At 55.3% G+C, this 21,208-nt stretch overlaps 2 protein-coding genes across 4 annotated transcripts; both read left to right on the top strand.

Moving 5' to 3' along the window:
• The first annotated feature begins 284 nt into the window (after window positions 1–284).
• PGF (placental growth factor) lies at window positions 285–7,655 on the top strand. 2 transcript variants are annotated; one of them, XM_072930267.1, is made up of 7 exons: window positions 285–597; window positions 750–789; window positions 1,378–1,574; window positions 2,997–3,073; window positions 4,672–4,701; window positions 4,763–4,853; window positions 5,564–7,655. In XM_072930267.1, the coding sequence occupies exons 1-6, from the start codon at window positions 532–534 to the stop codon at window positions 4,812–4,814; spliced, it is 462 nt and encodes a 153-aa protein (XP_072786368.1). In that variant the 5' UTR covers window positions 285–531; the 3' UTR covers window positions 4,815–4,853; window positions 5,564–7,655. The 2 variants fall into 2 exon arrangements, with proteins under 2 accessions (XP_072786368.1, XP_030130559.1); XM_030274699.4 differs by having other exon boundaries at window positions 304–597; window positions 4,791–4,853.
• Window positions 7,656–11,070: 3,415 nt separating this feature from the next.
• On the top strand, window positions 11,071–19,399 carry RPS6KL1 (ribosomal protein S6 kinase like 1). 2 transcript variants are annotated; one of them, XR_004368117.3, is made up of 11 exons: window positions 11,071–11,737; window positions 12,026–12,150; window positions 12,995–13,087; window positions 13,886–13,933; window positions 14,686–14,818; window positions 16,182–17,090; window positions 17,665–17,726; window positions 17,916–18,005; window positions 18,158–18,240; window positions 18,524–18,619; window positions 18,740–19,399. XR_004368117.3 is itself a non-coding variant. In XM_030274696.4 (10 exons), the coding sequence occupies exons 1-10, from the start codon at window positions 11,071–11,073 to the stop codon at window positions 18,848–18,850; spliced, it is 2,355 nt and encodes a 784-aa protein (XP_030130556.4). In that variant the 3' UTR covers window positions 18,851–19,399. The 2 variants fall into 2 exon arrangements, 1 of the variants encoding a protein (XP_030130556.4); XM_030274696.4 differs by lacking the exon at window positions 17,665–17,726.
• The last annotated feature ends 1,809 nt before the right edge of the window (window positions 19,400–21,208 follow it).

Below are 21,208 nucleotides of genomic sequence, written 5' to 3'. Positions count from 1 at the left end.
GACAGTCACGGGAAGTCTGAGTGGGAACAGGGCATCAGTAGAGGAATGAAGAGGATGGGTGGGAAAGGAGCTGTTGTATGGAGGCAGGAGCCAGGTGGGCACAGAATGGGTAGATGGGCATGAGACAGTGAAAACAGCAAGGCGAGAAGCCCAACACAGCCCCGGTGGTTCCCGCCGGCCGGGGATTCACCGGCACGGGACGGCGAATGAAGCGCCGGGACAGCCCGATGGAGTGACGGCCGGAGGCGGTGCGGGGGCGCTGGAGGAGGGGGCCCTGCCGCGTCCGGGAGCACCGGGCGTCCCCGCGGCCGCCGGGGCCGGGCACCTGCTCCCGCCCCGCGGCGGGGCCGGGGCGGGGCAGCGGCGGGGCGGTGGCGGTGAAATACGGCGGCGGAGCGGGGCGCGCTCCCATGGCCCGGCGGCGGCGGAGGCGGCACGGCGGGGCCGGTGGCCCGGCGTCGGGGCGGCATGCCGGGGGCGGCAGGGCGGTAGTGGCGGAGCCGAGTCTGTACCGGGGCGGCGGGAGCGGCGATGCGGCTGCTCGGCGCCTTCCTGCGGTTGCTGGTGGCCGGGACGCTGGGGGCGCCGCCCGCCCCGGTGAGTGCCGAGGGGCGGGAGGGGGGTCGGAGCAGGGTGCGGCTCCCCGCGGTGGCCGCGAGGGCCGGGACAGCTCCTCCCGGCTCTGGGCGGGGGGCGGCGGCGGGTCACCCCGTGCTGCCCCTCCAGAGCTCGCCTTTCTCTCCCTGCAGGCCCCGGAGGAACGGGGGACCGCCAGCACGGAGTCTCCCGGTGAGTTGGTAGCGGGCGGCCGCCGGTGCCCCGGCTGGGAGGGGGCAGCAACCCAGCGAAGGTTTCGCGCAAGGCTGGGGATCGTTGGGTACTGCTGGGGCTGTGTTACCTCTGGAGTCCCGCGGTGACAACCGGGGAGGTGGCCGGGAGCTGTGCCGAGGCTCGGAGCAGTCTGATGCCCCCAGCCCTCCTCGGGCACCGGGCACCGCAGTCCTTGGACTGCCGCCCCTCCGGTGCTGGCATGCGGGGTGCCGGGTGGGAGCGCTCCGCTTCTGCTCTCCCTCCGGGAAAGCCCCAGGGACGGCTGTCCGGCCGGGCGAGACGCGGGGGAGCCCCTTCGCGGCGGAGCTCGGGGATGAGCAGAGTGCCCGGGCAGGAGACGGAGCGGGCGGATAGAGGGAGAAAGAGCCTGTCGGGGCGGCTGTGTGAGCCCCCGCACGGTGATGTGCACAGTACGGTGGCGGACTTACTGGGAGCACAAAGCGGTCCTTTGCTCCTCTGTGCTCCGTGGTGGCCGCAGGACGCCCTCGCGGCTGCTGCTGGGCTCTGCCTCTCCGGGCGCCTCCTTACAGTCCCTGTCTCTTGCAGTCCTTACCTTTCGGGAGATCTGGAATCGTAGCTTCTGCCGGCCTCTGGAGCAGCTGGTGGACGTCATTACCGAATTCCCTAACGAGGTGGAGTACATTTTCAGACCCTCCTGCGTCTCCCTGCAGCGCTGTGGAGGCTGTTGTGGGGACGAGGGTCTCCGCTGCGTCCCGGTGGAGACAAGCACGGTCACCATGCAGGTACGTGCTGCTGCTGCGGGGCCGGGGCTGTACCGGAGAGGTGCAGGGCTGCTCACCAAGCGCCGGGAAGGTGAACTCGCGGCTTTGCATCCTCTAGACATTGTAGCAGTGTGGCTAGCGAGGGAGAGGATTTACAACTTGCCAAGCCAGTAGGGTCCCTCTGCCTGCTCTTTGAGCTTGCCCCTGAGGTCAGGTGTCACCCCTGGTGGTACTGGCCTTACTCCCTCCTTCCCTGACTTCTCTCTGTGTGGTCTGTCTTGCTCATTGCTGTCATTTTTTCCAGACCTTTCCTGTCCTGTGGTGGGGCTGGGGGGTGTTCCAGTTAGCCGTGGCTGCCTGCTGGGACAAAGTAGGCACTGCCCTCGAATCGAAGGGAGGAGTGAGGCTTTCCTCTATCAGGTGGTGCTTGGGGTGGTGCTGACATGAATGCCCTCACGGGCATGGTGAGCATGAAGGGCTGAGCCAACTGTGTTTTCAGTCACCACTGTGTGCGCTGCGAGATGTGGGATGGGAGATCCTGAGCCGTTCCACTCTTCCCCATGTAGCAGGCAGCAGCTGTCCTCACACTGCAGCCCCTGCACAGAGCTGCCAGAGATCAACCTGCTGATGCTGCAGGGACCAGGGAAATGCTCTGCTTTGCCATGGATGATGGACTAGGGAATGCCTGCAATAAATCACTAGTGATTTTGGTCTCTCTGAGGTTGAAAGTGTGTTGGAAGGAAGGATGGCAAAAAGCTCTTGGCTGAGGTGGATCAAAAGCCTGGCGTGAACAGGAGGCAGCTCCCCAGGCACAGGTCTCCCTCTATGGGAGGGATCCTGCTGCTGTGTACAGAGTGGAAATGCCAGACACTTCTGCAGGAGCTAGTGTGGATCACACCAATGATGAACGTACCCTGTAAGGCCCTTGGATGTCCAGCCTGAGCTTCAGGCTGGGCTGTGACATGTGACAGGGCGAATCCTGTATCCCTGGACTGGGGAGGCACTATGGCACTGACTCCAGTCAATTCCAACTCAGTGCTGTAGGAAAGGGGTCCAGGAGGAGGCAGCAGCAATGGAATTGGCCTGAAAAACATGACTGGGGGGATATTTCTGTCAGAGAAGGGAAATGTGCAAAGGGGTCAAATATGTGAAAATTCTCTGGAAAGGCAGAGACTGAAAAATCTTTTCTAAGGCTGGGAAATCCTGACTTAAATTAAAGCCCTGAAGACATGGGGCAGCACTAGCAGAGCCTCCCAAGCTGCCAGGGCAGCTGGGCCTGGCCAGTACTGCCTACGTGTGGAGGTGGACTCTGTTGTTGGAGGTCCCGAGGAACAGGTTAGACATGCATCTTCCCAAGAGCCTGGGGTGGCAAGGCAGCGGCGCAGGAGTCTTTCCAGCCCCCTCCTGCCACTGCCTGAGAAGTAACCTTTGCTCTTCTTTCAGCTCCTGAAGATAAAGCCAAACGGGGAGGCACCCTATGTGGAGATGGCGTTCACCGAGCACAAGCAGTGCGAGTGCAGGTAGGGACTCCTGGGTTCCAGCAAGAGCAAGCCCGCCAGCTCACTCTGTGTGTGGCTGTGCTGGCACCCCCTCTTGCTGTCTTTGCACTAGGGTTTGCTGCTGCTTGTGGCCCTTGTTCAGCTGCAGGCTGCCCCACATCTCTGCACCTGCTCCCCACAGACGACGGGGTGCGTGCCATTGTGAAGACGGGTCAGGCACCATGCACTGTCTGCAGGGCTGTGCTCCCCATCCCTGCAGCTGCCTTGGCAGGCCTGGTATATGCTCCTTTAGCCAGAGGATCTGCCTGTGGGTAATGGAGCACAGCTGGTGGCTCTGTGGCAGATAGCACATCCAAGTTCCATGGCTTGGCATGCCTGAATGTGACCGTGGCCCAAAGAGAAAGCTCAATAGCTGGGTCTTGGGCCCCCATTTAAGGGAGGCTGCCCCATACAGACCTGGGGGTACAGCAGAGTTTTACAGCCAAGCCAACAAATAAAAGCTTAAAACACGCAGTGCCAACCTGTCCTGGATATACAGTGCTGGCCTGGAATGGATGTGCGGCACCAACCTGCCACAGATTTCTGGCCCCTAGTCAACCCCTTAGAGTGCTCGCTGTGTCCCAAAAGTGGTGAAAGCCTGGGCAGGACGAGGTCTCTGCCTGAGGGCTGCAATGCTGTGGGAGCAGCTCCAGTGCTGCCTGCAGCTGGTCCTTGCCTTGGGACTCCAGCATTGCCTGCGTGGGGGGTCCTGGTGGTCACTCTTCATCATGATCCAAGGGTGACTTAGTATTGCAAAAACTGGGTGATGAGTGTCCTGCTGGGCAGCTATTAGACATGATCCTTGCCTGGAAGAAGATCCTGAGGATTCCTGGATTGGTATTCCCCTGCAGTTTTATGAGCAGCTCCACTGGAGCAGACCCAGCTTCACACGGTCTCTGTCTGGAATGCCTGTCAGTAGATGCAGAAGGGGGAGTGGGAAGAAGCAGATGTGTTATTTGCCTCCTTCTCTGCTTCCAGCTATTTCCCATGCAGGGGATTTCCTAAGCCTTTTATGGTTTTCCTGCCTAGGGTAACTCCCAGGGGATCTGCAATGAGCACTTGTGCAGGCTGCCTTCTGCAGCAGTTTTTGGCTTCTTCCTAATCCGCTTTCCACACCTGTACATCACTCCCTTCTGTAGTTAGTGTAGGCGTGGCAGATGTCCTGGCTGTGACCCCCATGGGGGAGGTATGTCATGGCTCAGAGCCCACTACCAAGACTTTGCAGCAAATCCCCCATGTTTGTTACTCGAGATGCTGCACCTTGTTTCACTAGGAGATGTGAAAGCCATCACTGAGAGCAGCTAAGACTGAATTTGTCTTCCCCAGCCTCACTGTCAGATCCCCAGGGAGGTCACCCAAGCCAACCAGCCCCTTTGGTATCTCTGCCTTCTCTCTACCTGCTGCAATCAGCTCCTGACTGAGGGCTTGATAAGGTCAAGAGTATTCTGTCTGTTTTAAACATGAATAATAACAGGTAGATTATGCTGTGCACTGGTGCATGTCACAGGACCAGTTCCTGCAGCTCAACATGCAGCACTGCCCAATAACCACTTCTCTCTGTCATTTTTCCCGCTCTGCAGGCCCCGGCAGGACCTGATGAGGTTGGGAAGGTGAGTGACATCAGGGGCATTGTTACTGGCTGGATTGTGGGTCTCATCTCCCACACATCAGCCCTTCTTGTGATACTTTCCTTCTGAAGGAGGAGGTCCAAGGGCCGAGGTAAGAGAAGACAAGACAAGAAGGGACGGAAAGACTGTGAACTGTAAGTGAGCAGGGGCAGGTATGGGTGGTGTCTTCTGGGTTAATTTTCTTGGGATGAGTGTCTTCATTAAGCATTTAGATCTTTACTGACACTGTGAGCAGTGAAGAGTTTGTGCAGAGCAGACACAGAAGTAAGCAGGAGGGGACAGTGGCTGTGGGGAAACAGGCCTCCTACCAAAGACCTGAAAGGTACTTGGTAGTCTCCAGGCTCAGCAGCTCAAATCTGGGTGGAATGGGGATGGATGGGCTGGGTGACTTGATGGTGTTTTGCTCTACTGCCATCACAGATCATGCTGAGTTTCATGGATCCATGAATTTCCAGTTTCAGCCTCATCTTGCTGCCACTTGTGTCCTTACTGCTGTCCTTGACTTATTGTTGTTTGGGTTACTCTACTCTTTCCATCCTCTATTTCACTTTCTCAAACTCCTTGGTGTAACAGCGCAGGCTGGACTCACTGTGGGGACTTTTGAGGCATGACACCTGTGGCTAGCAGTTTGCTCTAGCATTTCCCCCTTTCGTCTGAGGTCTGCTGTTGGGGGCTCAGCCAGTGCCAGCCCCACCACCCTCACTCCTCCCAACAAAGAGGCTGCCTGCAGGCCCTACCCCTGCAGGTCTGTGTCACAGGGGCCAGGCACAAAGAAGGGGATCCAGGGTAGAGCAGGTGAGCCTGGTGCTGGCAGTGCTCACCCTGTGCCGTGCTCTCTTTGCAGATGTGGCACACCACGCAGGTAGCCTCTGCCTGCCCCCAGCCTTGCTCCCACCACCTGGGTTTGGGCCAGCTGCTTTTGTCCCCAGCATGGGGGACTTGTGGAGTCATGTCCCTCCAAGCTGCAGCGGGGAGCAGGACTCCAGCACAGAAGAGCTGACTGTTACTCTTGGTTGGCCCTGGTGGGAACACAGCCTGGCATCAAGGACTCCCGTGCCCCATCTGCCCCATTTCAGCAAGAAAAAAGGACTCGTGACCAAGCCTGGGGCTGAAGATGAGGAGCTCAAGCAGTGTGTTGGTGTTTGAGGACACTCTAGGGCAATGAGGAGCCAAGCTGGTGCAAGTGCTGCTGGAACTGGCTGGGGAGGACAGCATGATATGGCAGTGAGTGGAGATGGCTCACAGGGCTGCAAAACTTCTCTGTCCTGCCAGCACTCTGCAGCTGGGGAGGAAGGAAATCTGGGACAGGCAAGGCTGTAGGACTGCACCCATCCCAGTTTTGGCATGGGGAAGCCCGGGCAGGTGCCAGGGATCTTGCCTGGGAAGCTGTTCTGCTTGGGAACAGAAGGGAACTGGGCTCCTCATGTATTCACAGCTACATCTCAGCTTTGCCCTGCTCAATAAAAGCTAGTCAGACATGGGAGCTGGCAGCTCCTGTCCGCTTTCCAACAAGCACCGGGAACTTCCCCATGGGCACCCACTGAGGCTGGAGTAGGGCAGTGACCCAGGGCTGGTCCCCATCACCAATCCTGCCGCATCAAGGGACTGCCTTTGGTGTGATGCTGGAGATGGGCAACCAGCAGGTTGCTCCCTGGCCTGGGGGCTATCCATGTGCTGGAATTCTCCCTATTGGGTACTGGGAGACCCTTGGGTGAGCTGCCCTTCCCCTCCACACCACAGTGTGGGACTGGTACCTCTCCCTGTTCACTGTGCCCATCCTGTTCTCACCCCAGTCCAAATGTCTGGCTCGGTGTCCTGTCCTCCCTGGCAGGGCTGATGCAAAGTTTAGGGCACTGGGGGGCAGGCTGCCCACTCAGGAAATACCCCACCATGGGTCATTTACCTGACATGGGGACAGGCTGGCTTGGGGCCTCCTTTCCTTACTGGGAAGACCCTTAGGGTATAAGGAGCTGGTGGCCCTCATCAAGGTGACTGTGGGGACTGTTTCCTGTGTTCCCCACTCAGCCAGCTCTCTGCCCAGGTCTACGGGGAAGTCACAGCCCCTGGTTTTCCATGCTTTAAGCAGTTCTCCTGAGGCTCTCCCTGTCCCCATTTCCACCCCTGCTGCAGTGGGTCTGGGGCTGTCTGCCAAATGCATCCCACGCTGATCTGTGCAAGACGTGTCTTGGAGCAGTGCATATACCTGAAATCCCTAGGGGTGAGTTGGCACTTGCATATTTGTACTCTTAAATTATGGGACCTGTGGTTTGTCCTGCTCTGAGGAACAGAGGGTGGAGCCCAACATAGCAAGAATTGGGGCCCAAGGTGGCTCCTTCCCGCATCTGACAGGGCTGCCTGTGACGGGGGTTACATTATGACTCTCTAAGCCATAATGCTGCTGTTGCCTGAGGCTGGCACAAGGACATGGGGACAGGGCAGATCCCTGTCAGGGAAAGCTGGAGGTGATGTTGGGGTAATGTGAACCTGCATACTGCCACCATGCAGCAGGGATGGACCGTGTAAGTTGTAATGGTGCAGCTGGGCATATCAGTCAGGATCTTACTGGATCCCTTTTGGATCCCATTTCCAGGCATCCACAGTATCCTGGGGCACTGCCTACATGGCCTTTGCCTCAAAAATAGCCCATGAAGTTCCTCCTTCACTACCTCATAGATGAGGGGAACTCGCTGCTCCCCTTCCCATATCACTCAAAGTCTGTGTGGACCATGTGGTGGCCTGGTCTACACAGCTTTCCCTTTCACTGTGTGTCATTTCTGCCTGGCTGGTTTTGCTCTGAGGCCAAGGAGAACCATGTGCACTTGAGGATGTATGTGATGGTTTCTGTATTGTCTTTAATACCCCAGTAGTATTACATGTTTAAAAAAGGAAGTTACATAAATCAAGTATGTTAATTAATAAAAATAAGTTTATCAAGACTCATGATTAGGATTAAAACAAATTCAAACACACAAACACGCAGTGGCTTTTCCAAGCAGTTCCTGGTGTCTGGAGTCACCTCTTTGGCCACTGCCTGGCACTGAAATATTCCAGGCAGCTCTGCCCATCAGACATGGCAGGGGCAGGCACCTGCCTTGTACAGACCCCTGTTGTTGCTTTCCTCCCTCCATCACCTGAGCCACCTGGGTGCTGTGTGTGGCCTTGTCCCCTGCTCCTCCCGTGGGATGGGGTGTTGGATAGCAAGAATGTGGGTGCTGGGAGGGATGTGGCTGTCCCACTGCAGCCATGATGAGCAGAATAGTTGGGGCAGGTCAGGAGCAAGGGGAAACATCACTTACAAGAGGTTTGGGAGCTGCACCTCCAGCTGTCAGGAACCTAATGAGCCCTACCTAGCTCATGAAGTTCCTGTGACTGCTGCAGGCATCACATGCTCAAGGAAATGCTAGCTCCTTTCCCTATCCCTGCCAGAGGGGAGAGTCCTAAGAGCCTCCTCATCCCAGGGTGACAGGGACTTCCAGCAGGACATCACAGCCAATGGAAGTATGAGGATCAGGGTGGGGGACTGCTCTGAGGGGCAGACGGGGTCCTGGCCTCAGGGCTTGTGTCCAATGCCCGTGTTTCCTCTCAAGGGGACCAACCACTGTCTGCCTGTCCCTCCTCTGTGTGGTCCCAGTTGTAGCTTTTTTATACCACTAGCTCCTGGCAGCCCTCCTTGGCCACAGCAGAGGTGTGAGCACTCTGACAAGGTCAGCTACATCTACAGTACCCCGTGTCCCCCAGGCACTACAGTGCAGGGCTGTAGGTGTCCCTGTAAAGGCACTCTGACATACCCCAGCCTCAAAGTCAGTAGCACCCACCATGGACAGGCAGAAAACGTGTTCCAGCTCCAGTGCTCCCAAATCCCTCATCCTTTCCCTGCCTATGTACCCCTTGCAGCTGTCCCACAGAGCCCAGGAACAACACACCACTGGGTTATCAGTGTCCCTGGGCTCCCTGTGTCTTCCAGCCTTGCAGGGCAAAGGTTTGTTTAATGAGGCTTTAGGAGCTGCAGTAAGATGTTTTAGGAGGATAGTTCTGGGGAGACAAAACATAAAGCAGCCTTACGCACCAGGAAAAAAATGTTACATTTTTTGGGAAGTAACTGTAAAGATGATGTGGGGATTTGCCCAGAGATGTAGCATTGTAGCTGATGAAGCCCTGATATTAAAACTTGACTGGTTACCTCTGGTCTCCCTGAGTATAGGCTGCCATCAGAGCACTGCCACCCAGCAGTGTCTCCCAGCCATGCCCGTGCAGGTCTCCCATGTGTCTCCATGGAAATAAAGAAACACTGAAGTCCTAACTTGTTGATTGTGACTTACAAGTCTTTTGCACCCTCACAAAATTTGGCATAAACCTGCCTGTTGAAGCCAATGATGTTTGCAGTCTCAGTGTATTTTAAGATTTTTCTAGATCTCATGTGTCAATTTTAGCCTGTGAGAAAAAAAAGCAGCTCTCACTCCTCTCCCTGCTATTTGTCTGTGTTGGTTCTGCTTTGGCAGTTCCCACTTCCCAACAAGGACCACAAGCTCTTGAACAGGTTAACCTGAAAGTAATCCCCCAGATTTAAGGTCCTCTGTCCAGCACTGACATGCAAACCTGCAAGCCCACAGGTAAAGGCAGTTGTGCCTCAGGGCTGCTACAAGTCTTCTTCCCTTGCAAGGCTTTTCCTCACAGGAGCACCCTTGAGGCACTTCCCGCTGATGCCTTCGGCTCACTCTCTTCTGGCTGCTTCAGAGGCATTAGATGGAGAACTTAACCAAGTTTTGTACCCTCCTGGCAACTCCTCTTCACACATCTTCCTGCCACCATTGCCTCAATATCCATACCACTCTACAGATATCTTGTGCTGGATTTTGTGTGTTTCCTGTGCTCTGTCTTCTCCAGGCCCACACAGATCTGCTGAAGCCAGGCAGGTGAGTTGTGCCAGCAGCACCCCTGCTCCCATCCCTGGCTCTCCTTCACTTCTTGCCTGCTCCAACTTTTCACTTCAAGGAGGAGCCTCCAGTCTCTGGTAGGAATTAAAAGACCACAGAGACCATGGAGTATAAATAGGCTGGGCAGAAAAAATTGGTCTCTGTTAGGCAGAGCTTGGAAAAGGAACTTGGAAGTGTTTTGAGAAGAAACAAGCACACCAATTGTGTTTGGGCAGTGAGTTGTCTTACAAAGCAGATGGCTTTGCATCCTCCTAGACCTGCCCTCTGAGGCACAGTTAGTACTTCCATAGTGCCAAAGAAATGGTCTTTGTAAGAGAGACAGTGTTTGGTTGCTGGATGCTGAGCCGAGCTGTGGGCACAGGCTTTACTGTCCTGTCCTGTTGTTAACAGGCAAAGGAGCTGCCCAGGGGACTTGAGCCCTACAAGTGTGTGCAGGGCATGAAGCAGCCACAGGTCAGCCACAAACGGGTGTGGTGTGCCTTCTGCCAGTGTCACAGCAAGTACCAGGTCCACCAGGGGCTGAACACAGTGACTGACCAGGCTGGTGTGGCTGTGATGGAACAGCACAGGGCCAGCTCCTGACAAAATAAAAACCCCATCTTAGGATAATTTCCTGTTGTAGTGGGACATGTGCATAGGTTAGCAAGGGATGGACAAAGATGCAGGGGCCTCCCTCTTCCGGTACAATCTTAGCACAGTTTTTTCAAGGGTATCCCTTAGCTTTCATTTCAGCCCTTCTCCCTTTGCAGGCCCCCTGCCATGCCAGTGGTAAGGCAGTTATTTAATCTGGGACCAACCATTCCACAGACACAGCAAACCAGTTGGCCAGTTGGTAGAAACCACTTGATCACTCCTGGTTCAGCAAATCTCCTTCACTAATAACTGCAGCGATCTAGCAGGCCCTGCAAGGCCTCCTGGCCTTCCAAGAAAAAGCCAGGCCAGGATGGCAGGAATACATGTTTCTAGCATAAGCTAAAGACACATACAAAGCATTCATTAACAACCAGCTGGGATCTCAATTACGCTGTCACTTTGCTGCACCTTAATGCATTTGTGCTGATGTTCCCTGTCCTGTACATTTGGAATAAGTTGGTAAAACCCAAAGAGTCTGCAAGAGCTGGAAGAAGGGCTGGCTGAGAGCTCAGTGTCTGAGCCAATGGCACTCACTTGAATGAGCAAATTGGGAAGAGCCAGGGGTACCCTGGGCTGGCCATGATGCACTGGCAAGACACCCACCATGTTAACTGTGGCAGAGGGGAGCTGCTGGAATGGGCACACCTGTCGGGTGAAGGCAAAGACAAAGGCTAATTAAAACACAGCTAATTACGCGTTATGGGAGGAAAGGAAACACGGTGGCAAAAGCACAATTTAATGAACGGGAGCTTGGTTAATTAAGGGCAATTAATGGTGAATAAGAATGATAATAAAGCAAATGGAGCGACGGCGCTCTCCGCCGAGAGGTGCAGCGCCTCGGGCGGGAGCGGGACCCGGGCGGGGGGACCCGGGCACGGATCCCGCGGGGGGTGATGATGGTGATGATGGTGATGATGATGATGATGATGATGATGATGATGATGATGATGATGATGATGACAATGATGATCTCATCCGCGGCCAATCAGCACCGCCCGCCCCTGCCGCGCCCCCGCCGCTCCGCCCGGCGCCGCGGGGGGATGCTGGCGGCGGCGCTGCCCGGGCGCGGCACCGCGGGGGCGGCGGGCCCGGGGGCGGTGCCGGGGGGGCCGTGCCGGCCAGCGGCGGGGCCGGGCCGTGCGTGGCTGCCCGGCTGAGCGCGCAGCCCCGCTCCCGGTGTCCCGGTGTCGCGGTGTCCCGGCGGCGCGGGGCCATGAGCCGGGCGGAGGCCGAGCCCTGCTCCCGGGCTCTGGCGCAGGCCCGCGTCTACCTGGGGCAGCTGCGGGGCCGCGTGGGCCCGGCCGGGCCCGAGGGCGGCGGGCGCCGGGACTACCTGGTGGAGGCGGCGCGGCAGCTGCGGCTGGCGCTGGAGCGGGACGTCAGCGAGGACTACGAGGAGGCCTTCAACCACTACCAGAACGGCGTGGACGTGCTGCTCCGCGGCGTGCAGGGTGTGTGCGCCCGCCCGGGGGCAGCGGGCCGGGCCGTCCCTCCGGGGACGGGGGATCGGGGCATTCATACCGGGAGTTCCGTGGGGGGCCAAGGTATCCCTGCAGGGAGAGTGACAAGGGGACGGGGAAATCCCGCTGGGGAGTTTGTTGAGGGCACAGGGGCATCTGTCCAGGGAGTGCATCCCTGCCGGGAGAAGGGTGAGAGGGCTGGGGCCCCCCTTGGGGACCGTGGCCGGTCCTTCGGGGCCGAGCCTGGCCCCTCACACCCACCCTTTGCTCCGGCCGCAGTTGACCCCAACAAGGAGCGTCGGGAGGCCGTGAAGCGGAAGATCACGCAGTACCTGCGGCGAGCCGAGGAAATCTTCAATTGCCACCTGCAGCGGGCGGCGGGGGGTGACAACAGCATTGCCACGGTGAGGGGCTGGCGTGGGGCCGCACGGGTGGGATGGCAGCGGTTCTGTGACACTGGGGAACGGGGGTGGGGGTGTGCACACGCAGATAAAGAGCCCCAGCGGTCCTCCTTGTCTGCCTCTGCCAGATACCACGCTAAGGTGTGTAGAGAAAACGGCAGGCACATCGAGCTGCCGAGGGTCCTGGCCTGCCAGTGGCTGCAAGGGAGCTGGCAGCTCTTCGCCCTGCCTGGGTCAAGGAGCCGAGGTGGGCCCAGGCTGCCTAGGGTGCTTCCAGGACCCCACCCTCCAAAGTGTGTATGCTTAACTTGCTGCCACCCTAGTGGGTAATGGACATTTTTGTGGAGACCAAAGCCACTGCAGGGAACCACCTCTCAAATGTTAGAAATGTCCTCTTCCTATCTGTCATCATTTCCATCTGTATGGAAACCAAAGACAATGGCTGCTTTCTGCATTGTGGGAAGGAGGTGGTTAAAGAAGGGAGAGGGGAGTGAGGCAGGGCAAGGTCAGAGCCTAGTGGGAAGAATGCAGGAAGAAAGACAACTACCTTCCACGCAGATCCCCTTAATGTTGAAACAGTCCAGATCTAGCTTCAAATTTTGGTGTGATTTTTACCTCTGCTGCAAGTGCAAGCTTTCCCTAGAAAATATAGAAATCCAGGAGTTAGCCAAGAAAATGGTCCAGCTGATGTTAGAAATTAATCATGGCCATTGGAGTGTTTTCTTTGCATGTTGACTAGCTGGGCAGTATTGCTGCCTCCTCTGGAAAATGCAGGGGCTTTTTTCACCCACTGTAATGAACAACAGCATTTCTAGGTCCTACATCCTCTTCTCTTACCATCTCACAGGGCTACAGCAGCCTGCGCTTCCGGCCCATTAGGACACTGAGCTCAGCAGTGGAGAACCTGAGACGGTGTAAGGTTGTGGGAGTGATTGATAAGGTAATGACTTGGCCTGGAGACGGGGAGTGAGGCTGGGGCTGGACCAAAGAGAGCCTAAGCTGGAGGGTCCTACAGCTGGAATGGGGGTGCCAGTCCACAGCACCTCCATCAAGCAATGCTGGGGTATGCATCCACACCACTCCCACCCAGAAAAATTCATAGGAGAGGACTCGAGACCCCTTAAGGAGTTAATTGGGAAATCTGTTAACATCCCCATTACTTTTGCTTACCAGACCTCCCAAGATATTTACAGGGAGCTTTATGCACCTCATTCTTTCCCACATATGGAATTGTATTTGATGCCCAGGTGCCACAATGGTGGACTTCTGTGGATAATCTAGACTTCAGCAAAGGTTGAACTGTCTGGATGAATAAACTAATTAGAAGTTCATTATTTTGGAGTGAAGATGCCAGGCTTACTGTAGCCACACACACATGGCACATTGCTCACCAATGCTGTTCACACATCGCAGTTTTTCAGGACTGATGTGATCCTCCTGTCCTGCCAAGGCCCAAGTTTGAGCCCAAAAAGAGCACTGTGAAACCCTTCAGTGTGAAGGAAGTAAAACTGGCATGGGAGCCACCTCTTGATGTAATTAATTTCCTGCTTCTTGGCCGCATGGCTATCTCCTTGCCAATAACCTGTATTTCATCTTTCAAAAGTAGGGGTCTGAGCCTCACAAAACTCTTCCAGTTGGGTGGGATTTGTTTCAGCTCCAGAGTTGAGACCCTTGGGTCATTCCTATAGGCTGTGTGTTGGGTCACCCCTTCTGACCAGTACTGTGTATCCTCTCCCAGGTGCAGATTGTCCAGGATCCAGCCACTGGTGAGACCTTTATACTCAAGGTGGGTGTTTTCAGTTTCATCTGCCTGCTTCTCCCTCTCAGGCTGGGGCCACCTTGTCCGAACTGATGGCTGGGGCAGGTGAGAGGATAAAAAATAGCAGCACTCAGAGGCTGGACGAAGTTGATGGTTCAAAAATCTTTTGGCTGCCTCAGCCATCCTTTGTGATCAGAAAGAAGGGAAGTGGTTCCCCTTGGTCATCCGTTTCTGACTTGTAACACTTCGAGCCTGTCCTAAACTGGGTCAGCCCCTGAAACAGGTTGTGAGGTGTGCTCAGTACAAGTCCTTGAGGATTTTTCAGTGCCCTTGGAACTAACAGTGTAGTACTTCATTAACTGGACAAAGAGGATCTGCCATGAGAGGGAGAAGCATCGTTTCCAGGGGAGGAGGAGAAAGGTTTGGGATGGCAGGTTCCTCCTGAAGGGAGCAGGGTGGTTGCAGAGGAGTCAGTGCTCTGGAGCAGCTGTGCCCTCTGCGTCCCACAGTGCAGATGGGGAGTGCCACTGCCAGCTCCCTTGGCAGAGCTTTGCAGAGCGCTGCCTTATCACAGCTGGGTGCTGGGGACTGACAGAGCTGTGTGAGCCGTACCTTTGTGCAGACGGGGGAGCTCCATCATGGGTGACCTGGGAGTAGCCATGGGGGCTTGGCAGAAGGCACGCTCCCTTCTGCCTGGCCTCCAGCCCTGCCAGCTGCTAGGCTGCACAGAGTCCAAGTCCCTGCTGTGCTGTACCACCCATCTCCCTGTACCTCCTCAGAGCCTCCCCAAATCCCACGTTGAGACCCGTGAGCGACAGACCATCATCCCTCATGGGGTCCCCTTCATGGTCAAGCTGTTGTGCTACTCTGTGAGTGAGGACTCCATCTTCCTCCATCTAGAGCATGTGCAGGGTGAGTGAGGACAGCCTTGCCTCCCATCTGTGAAGCATCCTGGTTTATCTTGAACTGTCCTTTCTTTAAAATCCAAAGTATATTTCCCCTCCTGTTTTGGGACTGTTTTTTATAGTGATCCTGTAAGCTGTCTACTTCATAGAAGGGTGGTGGGTACCAGGGCTTGGAGACTTAGTGAACAGAGCTGTTCAGCTGTGAATTGCAGAGGTTTGATAAGAACTGACTGGGGATGTAACCTAGAAATGGGCCCATGTAGACCTACAAGGAAAAAGAGGTTGTGTGTGTGTGGGTGTGTACCAGCCTTATTCTTTAGAGAGATGAGCCACTGGACCTCAGGGGAGGGAGCCGTCATGCCTTTAGGTAATGAAGTTGATGTGATTCAGCATCTTGAAAAGAAAAACCTCTTCATTTTACTGGCATTGTCTGACCATAAGAGGAAGGTGATGGAGAAGGAAAATGAAGTGAGGTAGTTCACCTGAATGTTGTAGAACACAACGCTCTTTTTACAAGATGTTTATAAAACTTTTTTTGTTGTTTTTTTTTTGGTTTTTTTGTTATAAAAGGTCACACTGGATTTTGAGGTCATACCAAAGAGAGGAAATGGAAAATTAGGGCATAAGGGGCAGTGAGCATACTGGGGTTTGGGTTCATTAGAGGTTTGAGGTTGTCCCACATCTTGGTGAAGATCTGAAGAAGGTGGAGGCTTGTCCCACGGAGCTTATTTATCCCTGCTGGTTGAATGGATGTGTAGAGAGCAGCAGCTGGTGTCCAGTATGCAAATGGAGGCTGACATGTGTTGGAGAACGGGCTCAACTCCTTGTGCATTGGTACAGGATGAGTTTAGAGAAAGAAGCCAGCACTGAATGTAGTGAGGCTGGGAAGCCCTGCCAACATGCTGTGGGCTCCAGGGTTTGCTGCTCTGGCTCCTTGCTGACCCATGGCCTTGTCCCATGCTGTGGGAGCTCTCTGGCACTTCTGTCACACAGGAAGGAAAGGCTTTCAGGGGGAAGTGGGGATGGCAGTGGGATCAGGAGCATTTGTGCATATGTGGCTTGTCTGTAACATGGAAGTGGCAGAGGTGGAATCAAAGAGACTGTGTAGAATGGGGAGAGGACTTCTAAAGGAGGAAGGAAAGGGACTTAGGTGTGCCAGGTGCTAGGGAAGATGTGGCATTGGGCATGGTGTGCTTGTAGGGTGGGGGTGCATTCTGCATGGACTTGAGCTTTGCTGCTGGAGAGATCAATGATGCTCAATCACGACCCCACTGTGTGGGCCTTGGCCTGGATCTGAATGGGCTGTGTTGGCAGTGGGGGAACCAGGGATACTTTCTGCCTCATCAATTGTTCTTCTTTCTGCTTTCCAGGGGGGACACTGTGGTCTCACCTCCGCTCCAAGTACTGTGTCCAGCAGGACTGTGCCGATTCAAACACCATTCAAACCCTCCAGGACCATGGCACAGAGGATGGTGTGGGAAACTCCCCGGGTGGCAGCCAAGTATCCATACTCCCTGTTTGGATGGGCAGTGGCCTCCCAGGCTCTGTGAACTACCAACTATTGGGAAACACTGATGCCTCACTCCCTCAGGAGCAGTCCCCTGGCCCCACAGACTCTGCCTCAGGGAACCACTGCCAGCTTCTCCTGGCTCCTGCTGGTGGCAGTGGGGCTGCACCTGGAGGACAGGATCTGAGTGTGACACAGACTGTGTCTGGTGTTGTGGACCATTTTCCAGCAGCATTAGCGAAATGTCCTGGCCACCTTGCCAGCCAGGGCTTGATTGTCTACCCATGGAATGATCTAACCAGCGGCACAGGCTGCATATCTGAGAGAACAGCCTCCCAACAAGGCCCCAGGCTTCCCCAGGGGCTTGTCCCTCTACCAAAGACTGTGAGAGGGGGCCAGCCAGGGGCAGGGCAGCTGCCAACTCAGAAAGTATCTGAGGCCTCCCACGCTCAGCCCCTCCTGGCCCTGGGTGAGAGGCAGCTTCCTGCAGGAGTTGTCCTGTCCAGCTCTGGCAAACCCAGTGTGCCTGACCCAGCCGTGTGGGAGTCCTCTTGGGGAGCAAGCCTGACCTGTGGATGCCTCAGCAAACAGGCACCATCAGGACTGTGCAGGGCTTTGGCTTCCCAAGGGCACAACCGGAGAGCATGGGCTGTAAAGGAAGAGCAGGTGCAGCTGTGGGCAGCAGAAATCCTCCTGGCTTTAGAGGGACTTCACCAACAGGGTATCTTGTGCCGGGACCTCAACCCCAGGAACCTGCTGCTTGATACAGCTGGTAGGTAATGCCCCATGCTGCTGCCCCAAGGAGAAGGGAATTGGTCTCCCAGCTGGGAGACTGCTGTTTGCCCCATTTCCAGAAGATGTGGACTTTGTTGTGTTTGCTTTGGGGGAGAGTGGGAGTCTGGGAAGGTTTGGTATTTCTGAAATTGGAAGTGTGATCTCACTTAGGTTTTCCAAGTAATTATTACAAGAGATGGTTCTGCAGCAGGAGAGTCAAGGGCCATAGCCACAGAAATGCATTGCCACTGCTCCCATGTGGGGGTTGGCTGCCTGGGAAATCCCAGCCTGGGGAAGCTGAGACCAGCTGAACTGTGCCTGAGGTTAGTGGGACTAGTGGGTTAGTTTTCCCCTACTTACAGTAACTGCCTGCTGGGGGTGTTCTGGAGCCATCCCACCCCTCTGAGCCATGGGTATTGCTGTCAGTGCAAGTCCCTGCTCAGCTGCCAACATCTGGGACAAATTGGAGAGCTACAAATTGCTTAAAAAGAAAAATGCAGAGAGTCTTGCAAGGAGAAAGCTAACCTTCTCCCCCACTTCCCCTTTAAAAGCTACTTCTTTCCTCACCACAGCCTGCACTGAGATCTGTGAGCTTGGAGCCTACCTAATCAGTCTCACCTGTTGGGCACCTCAGGCAAGCACTGGGAGGCCAGTGGAGAGGTGTGTGGTGCCAGGGGATGCTCAGTTCCTGTGTTCAGGGCATGACAGGGGCCCAGCACCCTGGCTGCTCCCAGTGGCAGGGATATGATTTGGCTTTGTGCTATGACCAAAGTCCCCAGTCTTTCCTAACCTTCCTGCTTTTGACTCTGGTGCTGCTCTGCAGGTCATGTCCGTCTCACCTTCTTTGGCCAGTGGACAGAGGTGGAGCCCCAGTACTGCAGCCAGGCACGGGAAGAGCTGTACAGTGCTCCAGGTAAGGGATGTGTCCCCTGGCTTCTCCGCTCTCTGCCCAGTGGCTCCAATTGGACAGAGGGAGCTTCTGCAGGCAGTGAGATGTGTCCAGCACAGTGTAGTCACTGGTGCTCCCTGCCTCCAGCTCTGACTGCTCTCTGTCTCTTTCTGCAGAAGTGGGGGGGATCATGGAGCCCACTGAAGCAGCTGACTGCTGGAGCTTTGGCTCCCTCTTGTATGAGTTGCTGACAGGAGTGGTAAGAGGCTGAGGAGCTGTGCAAAGAGGACAGGGGAGGAGGAGGGTCAAGGGCTGCCTGCTGTGTAGGCTGGGAGGGTTCCTTGCCCTGCTGGCATCTGAGTTTTTGGCCAAGTTCCTTTAGACATGTAATTCCCAGTGCCTGTGTGTGGTCTCTGGGTGTTAAGGGCCCTGACTTTTAAATGCTGCTGTGTAGGGCAGGGGTTATGTGGCAATGAAGACTCAACAGGGTGGTCCAACCCTCCTTGGTGCCTCTGCTTAACATCACCCTCTGCCTCCTGCAGCCACTCTCCCAAAATCATCCATCAGGGATTCAGCCTCACACCCAGCTGCATCTGCCAGAGGGCCTCAGCCTGGCTGCTACATCACTGCTCACTGAGGTGAGGGGCTTGAGTGGATGGGAGGGAGAGCAGGACTAGAGGTTGGGGAAAGGCAGGGTCCAGCCTGGGTACCATTTCCAGTGTCCCAATCTCCCTGTCTCCCATTGCTTTCCTCTGCAGCTTCTGCAGTACAATCCAAAACGACGCTTGGGCTCTGGAGGAGGTGGCATAACAAAGCTGAAGTCTCACTCCTTCTTCAGCACAGTCCCTTGGAACAAGCTGGTGGGCTAGGCAGGCTGTCCTTCGCCTGGGGAGCTGTGCCCTGGGCTGCTTCCCTGGCACTTGTGGCCCCAGGTGGCACAGGCAGCACTGCCTGCTGGGGAAGGCTTGCCTCAAGGGCTGCCCTGAGGTGGGGTACACATGAGGTTCTGCAGCCTTGCATGTCCTTTGTCTCTGCTTCTGTTCGTTGGCATCTCCAAAGAGGAGGCGTCAGGCTGGGCCTGTCTTCTCCAGGTCCTCCTTGGGGGAAAAGGAACCTGGGTGCCCACCTCCAGGAAGCAGTGGTGTTCCTCTTGGGGCATCTCTTCTTCAGCTCAGCACCCTGCCCTGGAACTCCCTCCCTGTTTTTTTTATCTCTGCTGCTACCACCACAGTGAACCCCCTGCTCTGTTACATTTTGTGGCTTTCAAATGCAGCCCCTGTGGGCCCTGCTGGCTGGGGCCCTGCAGGCTCTGCCCCTCCCTGACTGCATGTGTGTGTGTGTGTGTGTGTGTGTGATCCAAGAAGCCCTCTGCTCTTCTCCCCCTCACCTTCTGAAAAAAATAAACTACTCAATATCACTTAGAGAAGCATCCTTTTGTTTCTAAGCTGCATCAACTAGGTGTAGGCCAAGATGCTGAGTGACAGAGAGCCCCAAACCTGTTTCTGAAATCTGCCTGGGAACCCTGGGTTGGTGTCACCTCCAGCCATCAGCACCCTGTAGCCAAACCCCAGAAGGTGGCAGTGAGTGCCTGACCTTCTGTCCTTGTGCTGCTGCCTGCATCACAGCCTCTCAGCTCTGCACAGCTGCATGGCTGCAGCTCGGATGTGGGAGAAATGCCTGGGTGTTCTTCCAGCCTTTTGTCATTGTTAGGTGTTGTAGCTCCAGCCCTCCATGCCTGGCAGGACAGCAACCCTCCCACACAGTGAGGGTTTAAAGGGGTGAACTCTGAGAGCCAGCAGAGGGAAGGAGCCAAGTGTACATAGATTCTGGATTAAAGAAAAAGTACAAACACGTGTCTGCTGACAGCCCAAGGTGGAGGCTCTGCTCAGTGGTGCAAGTAAAAGCCACAGGCTGATGAGCTTGCAATGGCAGCAGTGCAGTTCTGGCCCTGCTCTCCCAGCACCCCTTCACACTGCTCACTTATCTCCCATAGCGAGGAATTAGTGGTATCAGCGACACGTCTCTGTGGCAAGCTCCTGCTTGCTCGTAGCAGTGAAGACACCATCCCAGGCAGCAGCAGGCGTGCTCGCCCACCAGAGGGAAGCAGAGCTCTGGAGAAACTCATCTCCTACACCGGCAAAGGTGCAGACTCCTCAGTTGCTGTGCAGAAACTGGACTGAGCAGGGAGCAGACCACTAATACCACAGAAGGCTAGAGAGCAGGAGCAGCTCAGCCTGGGGCTTCTCCTCTCCATGGCAGCCCACAATGGCCAAACCCTCCAGCTGCAGCCTTGCACCCTGTCCACCAGCCTCCTAGTCCTGTGATTCAGGGGAGGTGCAGAAGGAAGGACCCTGTGTCCAAAGCCACAGCATGACATCTTGCAACTCAGTGCCATGGGTGTCACCCAAGGGAGTCAAAAGTAAGTTTCAAGCACTACTCTCTTACAGCAAGCCTTGACAGGGCAGATTAAATAAAGCAGTTTGTGTAATTGTAAGAGTTTGACTGTATATTCCCTTCCTGATTGGTTCAAAGGCCTCATTTATTGCAGCTCCAGACAGAATTAAGGCTTCCCTAGGCTCATGTACAAAGTCAAGGTGGACCCTCCGTATCTTAAACCAGCACAGAGGCTGCGTGCAAGCATTTTTTAATCAAAACCTTCTCTTTCACTCAACTTACTTGTGCAAGAATTACACTCTCTACCCTTCCCAGAACATGGAAGGGTTTTCTCCTCTTCCCCTAACCTATCTCAGCCAGGGCCAGGCAAAAAAGCTGACTCTGCACTCTGTTTTTTCCCTAGATGCCAGGAAAATGCAGGCAGCAGTACCAGGAACTGCCCTCCCTTTCATCTGCTTGGCAGCTGTGAGTGCAGTCGTTTTCTGTTACAAGGGGCTGCCCTCTTCAGCTGTAGCTGGGAAGGGTAAGCCATCTCTGAAGTTGAAGTCAGCACTGGGAAAACCCTGCCATGATCCCAGAATGATTTTGTGTTGTCTCAACAAGGACAGCTTCTTAGGAAAACAGCCAGCATCACAGACAGCTTCCACTCTTCCTTGTTCTTGCTTCCTTTCTCCCTCTGCAAAAGCCTGTCCACACTTGCATGAACTACAACTGTCCTGTTGCAGCAGCAAAAATTCAACCTCTGAAAAACTTTATTAACCTGTCCCAGGTCTCCCTCTTGGCCATCATGTCCTTTAGCTAACACTGGGAATTCCTCACCATCTGCAACAGTT

Source organism: Taeniopygia guttata, chromosome 5 (genome assembly GCF_048771995.1).
Source record: "Taeniopygia guttata chromosome 5, bTaeGut7.mat, whole genome shotgun sequence".
Taxonomy (NCBI): domain Eukaryota; kingdom Metazoa; phylum Chordata; class Aves; order Passeriformes; family Estrildidae; genus Taeniopygia; species Taeniopygia guttata.
Note: the sequence above shows the minus strand (reverse complement) of the source record. Positions and strands in the feature narration are given on the sequence as shown.

What these genes read in the sequence shown, in the direction of transcription:
- PGF (XM_030274699.4), top strand. Translation starts at nt 532, where the DNA reads ATGCGGCTGCTCGGCGCCTTCCTGCGGTTGCTGGTGGCCGGGACGCTG. An exon ending in CGCCAGCACGGAGTCTCCCG is followed by an intron (nt 790 to 1,377) that starts GTGAGTTGGTAG and finishes TGTCTCTTGCAG; the next exon opens with TCCTTACCTTTCGGGAGATC. An exon ending in GACCTGATGAGGTTGGGAAG is followed by an intron (nt 4,702 to 4,790) that starts GTGAGTGACATC and finishes TTCCTTCTGAAG; the next exon opens with GAGGAGGTCCAAGGGCCGAG.
- RPS6KL1 (XM_030274696.4), top strand. Translation starts at nt 11,071, where the DNA reads ATGATAATAAAGCAAATGGAGCGACGGCGCTCTCCGCCGAGAGGTGCA. An exon ending in CCATCTAGAGCATGTGCAGG is followed by an intron (nt 14,819 to 16,181) that starts GTGAGTGAGGAC and finishes TCTGCTTTCCAG; the next exon opens with GGGGGACACTGTGGTCTCAC. An exon ending in ATGAGTTGCTGACAGGAGTG is followed by an intron (nt 18,241 to 18,523) that starts GTAAGAGGCTGA and finishes TGCCTCCTGCAG; the next exon opens with CCACTCTCCCAAAATCATCC.